We start from the raw sequence: 6,976 nt of genomic DNA on the forward strand, positions 1-6,976 counted from the left end.
TTTATTTAATTAGAAGAACGAGAAAAAAAAAGGTAATCCGGTGCATAAAGCATCTTGCATTATCCAAGTGAATGTAGTGTAGACAACTTATCCTGGCACAAACATAAGTAAGTGATTTCACGGCTCGAACTCGCAACTATAAGTTATACAATCACTACTTTACTGTTGCTTCAAAGATCCATCGAGAACTATTTTATTTTTTTATCATCCATCAACAACTATTTGACCAAGTAATTGTTATTCACACTGTAAGTAGAGATGGATCTTGATAAGTTATTTAGGTGTACGCTGTGCAATATGACAGTAACTACACTATTCTTTTAAAATTATAGGTCCTAACCCAAAATATTTAAGTGATGACTAGGACTTCCTATGAAGGCGTTGGAAACTTACCAGTCACCAGCTTTAATTTGGATACCTTTATAAATTCGGATGGGAGATATTGTATATTTATAGTACCTAAATTCATCTTTGTACCGTTAGGAATTTGAATTCCAAAGATCTCTAGTCTAGAATATTTTGGAGAAAAAAAGACCTCTAGAATACTGCATTATTAGGACCTCTTTTATTCTTATTACAGTATTAATTACACTTAGTCTGTCCCAATTTATATGATATAATACTCCTTCCGGATCAAAAAAAGAGTCTACTTAGCTTTTTTTTTTCTTGAATGAAAAAAAGAATTCACTTGGCAAATCAAGAAAGAATTAACCTTATTTTTCATATTTGCCCCTATTAAGTGTTATATGATTCCCAATGTCTATTTAATTAGGGGTAGTTTAATCAAATTACCTATTTTTGTCTAGGAGTTAGTATTTTCTTAACGCGCGAAAACACAAATGAACTCTTTTTTGATCCGGAAGGAGTAATATTTTACAGAATTAAACGAACCTTTTTATCATTTTTTTTAAAATTACCTTTTAAGTATTTTAAATTGTGAATTATACCACTTGACTGAAAAGATCTACAAGTTTACTCAACAAATTTACATCTTTGTCTTACTCTTAGTAAAAGCCTTGTCTTTCATCTATGTAGATTTACTCTGTAAATAAAAATGAAAAGAGTGATAGAAGCCATTGGAGCAGCTCTGTATCAACACATACAAAACAAGATATAAGTCAGTCAGAGAGTGGTAGTTGTGATTACCACAAACGAACTTGTAACCTAGAATCTAAGGAGCTAACAGAAAAACCCTCGTAACCTCGTAAGACCTGGATTTAATTCACATTAAATCCGAGCTAATATAAAATTATTGGTTGTCGCTTTATTACTGCTGTCATTTCTTTTACTTTGATTGACTATCTTTATTTTTTTCGCTATCAATATTTTTCTTTTGTTCGATATTTGCATCATAGCTTTTACTCGTACATTTTTCAAATCACTTTTCTTGAACTAAGAGTCTAGAAATAACCTCTCTACCCAACAAAGATGTGGTAAGATCTGTGTACACCTTATTCTACTCAAACTCCACTTATAAAATCACACTGAGTATGTTGTTGTTGCTGCTTTATATTCCCGCAGTCTTTAAGGTTTTTTTTTTTTCCTCAGGTTGTCAACCAAGTGTTCGTTACCTGTATTAGAGCCCAATTATATCCGGATTCACGCCGCATAGGGACCATTCGGGAAAAGCGCTCCCTATAAAAAAAATTCCTCCCTATCAAAAAAAAATTCATATTCAGAGCTCAAATCCAAGACATTTGATTAAAAGAGAGATGTAACCCCATCTGCTACCCCACGTCTTTTAACGGTGTAAGTTTTGTTATTTACTTCTTTCCTTTTGCTGGTAAACTTAAGTCGACTATCATCAAAGTCGACTCAAAAAAGATAAAACTTAAGACATAAAATGAAATAGGAGTAATAGTTACGTGTAAAATGAAAAAAGATAAACCGTTCTGTTCACACATGCTGAGTCACACATACGTATAATCTTCAGACGCAACGTTTAATTATAGAAGTTGTAAGTGGCCTTTCATATCACATTAAAGTAACGGTTTTTGCACTTTGCACTACACAAAACAAAAACATACACATCAGCAATTTTCACTCCAAAATTGGAAATTCACCATTTTTCATTATTTTTCTCCCTTATTTTTTTGCTGATTCCCTTCGTGGGTTTCTTTTATTTTCAGTTATTCAAGCCTATATAAGTCACATTTCAAGTGTTTATATTTCTTGGTTTCAAATAAAGACTCCATTTTTTTTTTGCTGATTTCTTTTCTGGGTTTCTCTTATTTTTTTTCAAGTTTTTTTTTGTCTTGGTTTTAAATAAAGACTCTATTTTTCTTACGGAAATTATAAACCAAAATTGGAATTTACCATTTATTTTCTCTCTCTTCTTTTGTTAATACCCTTTTTGGGGTTTTTTTTTTAATTTTCAGTTCTTGAAAGCCTATATAAGTCACATTTCAAGTGCTTATTTTTCTGGGTTTCAAATAAAGACTCCATTTTTATTGCTGACCAATATTGGAATTTCACCATTTCTCTCTCTTTTTTTTGGTGATTTCCTTTGTGGGGTTCTCTTATTTTCAGTTCTTGAAGGTGCCTTTTTTTTTTAACCCCTTATTTTTGCTGATTCCTTTTTGGGTTTCAAATAAAGACTCCATTTTTACACAAATATTTTGGAATTGAAAAATATGGTGGTTCTAGTTGCACGTACTGGAAGACATTTGCAGCGTTATAACAAAGGTCGTCGCCAAGTTGTTGGGTATGTTCACTTAAAAAACTCGCTCGATATATAGAAATGTGTCATTATTTTTTTAACGGACTAAAAAGGAAAGAATGTCATATAAATTGGGACGGAGGGAGTAGTTATTTAATCTATTTTCAAGGTCATTAAATCATGTTAGTTATAAACAATTAGTACCTGTTAACTCTATGAATTATATGTATAGATTTTTTTTTTTTTTTTGGCTGCATATCTTGCTTGGTATTATTGTTAGGCTATGAATTATTTTCTTTTGCTTCTTAAATTTGTGGTTTAGTTCAAATTTGGGTGAATATTTAATGTAAACCATGGATGATGGGCCATGGAGCAACCTGGATTAGCACTCTGTGTTTCTATGTGTAAATTTGGAACTAGCTTATCTAAAATTGCGGAATTTTGGAACTAGCCACATAAGGGTGATGAGTTCAACAGTCCTACTGTGTAGTACATAAAAAATTATACTTTAGTATATAGGTTAAAAATTACTTTCCGTACATATATATTAAGAGCCTGTTTGGATGGGGAAAAAAGCAATGTTTAAAAAAAAAAAAGTTGGGAAATTAACTTATTTTTTTTTTTTTAAATTATAAGTCGCTTTTTTGATAAAGTTTGGCAAAACTAATTAATTTTTTGACTTATTTTAAGATAAAATGCACTTTTGTTTTCCAGCAAAGAATTTAAAAGCCCAATCCAAACGGGCTCTAAATCCTGAACACCTTCGCCAATCCAAGGGAGCCTAGCGTCTTTTTTTTTTTTTTTTTTTTTGTGTGTGAGTGGTGGGTGGAATGAGGGAGTAATGAAGAGTTGACTTCTAGGATGAACAAAATGATAGAGAAGTGGTCCATTTCAGTCTGCAATTACAAGAATCTCTTAAAATTTTCAGCCTTTAGTTTTGTACGAATTTATTTCTTCGTTTTTACAAAAATAAAAATAAAAATAGGAGTAAGCTTGTGACACGCTCACTAAAAAAACAATCTATTGGGAGGGCTAAGTGGTCCATCATCAAGAGGCTGATTGATGTTCTTTATTTGTGTGGAAAATGGGATGATTTTACAAATTAGAGTCTTTGAAGTAACTACTACTTGTTTACTGTTTCTCTTAATCTAGTGGTTTCTGAAAACAAAGTTTTTGTATTTTTCGAAAATGAAATTTTAGGTGAACTGTTTTAGTTTTGATATTCCCAAAGAGTGCTAAAAAATTAAATAAATCAAGTAGCTCTTAGTGAAATTTTCTACTTCAACTTGTGTATTTTTGTGTTTGGTGTTTATTTTTTCTTTTGGATGGATGTTTTTTATTAGGTTGACATAGTCAATACTGTCATGTGCTCGTGGCATAGTGTTCACCTCATCACATGTTTTGTTTTTTTCTCTGCGAAAAGGACCAATTTTTCCTCTCATATAATTTATTTTAATTGTTAAATGAAAGGATAGGTGAGACATTCATTCAATGTCCTTTTCTTGGTGCATTTTTTTCTCCAAATTATAACAGTGCAAGTGTTCTTGGACATTAACTAAAATTAAGTACCTGTTGAATATTCATGGTTGTCTAACAATATTGATTTGATCATTAAGATTTAGTAGCGCGTACTAAGTGGATTTGTTTCTGTTAAATGGTTCTCATGTGTAAAAGACATCTAAAGAATGACCTAATACTGGTTCCATTTCCGTTCCGGACCGCTAAAAATACGTGCTTTACAACATTTCTTCAGATAAATCAGTTTTAGACCTTGTAACTTTGTACTGAGATGAGTTACAAATGTTAATCAACAATATCTAATTCTCTGATGTCTTCTGCAGATGTATACCTTATAGATATAAAGATATTATTGACCGATCCTTGGGGGATGAAGATGCGTTTGAAGTTCTTCTCATAACTCCTCAGAGAAAAGGAAAAGGATTGTTGTTCCCAAAGGTAGCAACCGATCTATGGCTTTCGAACTTATAATTTGTACTCTAAGATCTATCAGATTGGCTTCAAATTTCTGTGTTATTTACAAATCATTCTTGTTATATCAGGGAGGTTGGGAAAAGGATGAAACAATCGAAGATGCAGCAAAGCGTGAGACAATAGAGGAAGCTGGTGTTTGCGGCGATATTGAGGTTAGTTTTTAACAGTGATCCGCTTTAATTGTGTGTGATTTTCTTCTGAACTAAAAGTGGCTAAAAGCAACATGGTGTGGTCATATGGCTATGACAATATATGAAAGAGTTGGCTATAATAGAGAGTTTTGGACGTTTCAAATGGCTACAAGTTAGAATTAGATTATGAAGCGGAAAGTCATTTTTGGAAGTTCTTTAGTTTACAACTTTTCACTACTAGTCCTGAATTTTGAATCAGTGCGCACTAGTTTCGGAGTCAATATGGTTTTATGATGGCTCGCATTTAAGACTCGCGCTGAAATCAGATCATCTTTTAAAGATTTTCTTATTTTTCCAAATCATGCTTAATAGTAACTTGCTTGCTGTTTTTTTCTTGTTGATCTTCAACCCTGTTGGTGTTAATATCTATACATATAGGTCGTTAGATATAGTTCTAACGAGTCTCCTTTGGTTGGAAACCTTATTGCAGAGCAAACTGGGAACATGGTACTTTGAGAACAAAAATGGTGACACCGCCTATGAAGGACACATGTTCCCCTTACGTGTGAAGGAGGAACTAGATCTGTGGCCTGAGAAAGACATCCGTGAAAGACTTTGGGTATGTATCTGTCTAAATTCCATAAATTTGCATATAAACATCACATAATCATCGTTGCTTACTAGTATTTCCAAACATCATTTGCAGATGAGCGTGCGAGAAGCAAGAAAGCTCTGCCAACAGGGGTGGATGAAAGAAGCCTTAGAGTTACTAGTTAGTCGCCTCACATCACAAAGTAGGCGGACTAAAATGGACCTATTTTCAAGAATCAACCGGAGCTCCGGTGGCCATGGAGCCATTTTGGGTTTGGGATGCAGGGCTCAAGCACTTACTCCACCTCCACCTAGTCCTGCAGAAGAGGCCTAGTTTCCATTAGCCAAGGAATGTAGTAAAAGTAGCTTGTAAATAGGAAATTGACGACGAGCCCTTAGCATAGCATGTGATGTGTGTGGACTAGACGCGCGTCACTGGCCTGTCGCAGACAAAAGCCTAGTTTTAAGTGGAGAAGGGTAGAGGGTCAGGCCCACTATTCACCAAATTTCGGACCATGCATCCCTGATCCTCCCAAGTTTCGAACCATGCACCCCTGATTCTTCACTGAGTTCAAACCATGCCCCCTGATCCTCCACCGAGTTTCAAACCATGCCCGATCCTTCATCGATTCGAACCGTGCGTTGCTTATCCTCAGGGATTTTTTCTCGGTTATCAAAAATAGGATATCGTCAATGATCGCTGGTGGAAGTAGGTTAGAGCAATCTGTCTTAGTGCTACTCCAATTTTCAAGAAAACAGAAATACAGAGCTAGCAATAGCACTATGTAGTTTTTTTGTTCTTGTTTTCTTTTATCAGAATTGGATTTCAGTTCTGTACATGATCGCTTTAGGCTTAGAAAATCAGTGTTGTGAAGGATGCAGCTTATCAGTTACTATCTCAGTCTTTTTGAGGAACTTTGCCATTGTGTAGGTACTATATAATGACTGGCTGAAGATAGTGAAGTTACTTTTTACGTTCCGATGTCTCTAAAGTATCCGAATCTTTAGTATATCTTCATGCTGATGTATTGACATGATATGTAAAAACGAAATAAACGAGCGGATCTTGGACTGTTTACTTTTGTCTTTGCTTAATTTTTAGAGTTTTTTTGAGGATCCTCGATGTTATAAAAAATATTGCACATGCAAGTTTCTTTAAGTATAGGTTGATTTTGAGTCACACATCAGTGAGGATGATTTTATTTGCTCCCTTATATGATCTTGGACAATCTCTTACCTCATGAGCTGGCAACGATATTTGTGACAAAGTCATATAAGGCATTCGAGTCTGGTTAAGTTGTGTAGTCACCTTATGACTGAACTTAACATCTTTTATCCCCATTCAAAGGGATAAATAAATGGGAAACGGGTCAAAAATACCCCTCTACTTTGACAAAAGGGCTAAAAATATCATCCGTTACGAATTTGGATAAAAAATACTACTAACGTTAGCAAAGTGTTCAAAAATACCCCTAAAACTAACAGAGTGCCACTGTGGCATGTTGACATGGCAATTGACCAGTCAAAACTGAACATGTGGCATTTGGACCAAAATTATAATATGAATAAACTGAACATGTTGACATGCCACAGTGGCACTCTG

The 6,976-nt window shown here is 34.2% G+C and overlaps 1 protein-coding gene across 1 annotated transcript; it reads left to right on the plus strand.

The window, feature by feature from the left end:
• Positions 1-2,323: 2,323 nt before the first annotated feature.
• Positions 2,324-6,451, plus strand: LOC132060382 (nudix hydrolase 18, mitochondrial-like). Its single transcript, XM_059453420.1, has 5 exons — positions 2,324-2,704; positions 4,501-4,615; positions 4,720-4,803; positions 5,273-5,401; positions 5,489-6,451. The coding sequence occupies exons 1-5, from the start codon at positions 2,634-2,636 to the stop codon at positions 5,705-5,707; spliced, it is 618 nt and encodes a 205-aa protein (XP_059309403.1). The 5' UTR covers positions 2,324-2,633; the 3' UTR covers positions 5,708-6,451.
• Positions 6,452-6,976: the final 525 nt, after the last annotated feature.

This window comes from Lycium ferocissimum, chromosome 6, assembly GCF_029784015.1.
Source record: "Lycium ferocissimum isolate CSIRO_LF1 chromosome 6, AGI_CSIRO_Lferr_CH_V1, whole genome shotgun sequence".
Classification (NCBI taxonomy): domain Eukaryota; kingdom Viridiplantae; phylum Streptophyta; class Magnoliopsida; order Solanales; family Solanaceae; genus Lycium; species Lycium ferocissimum.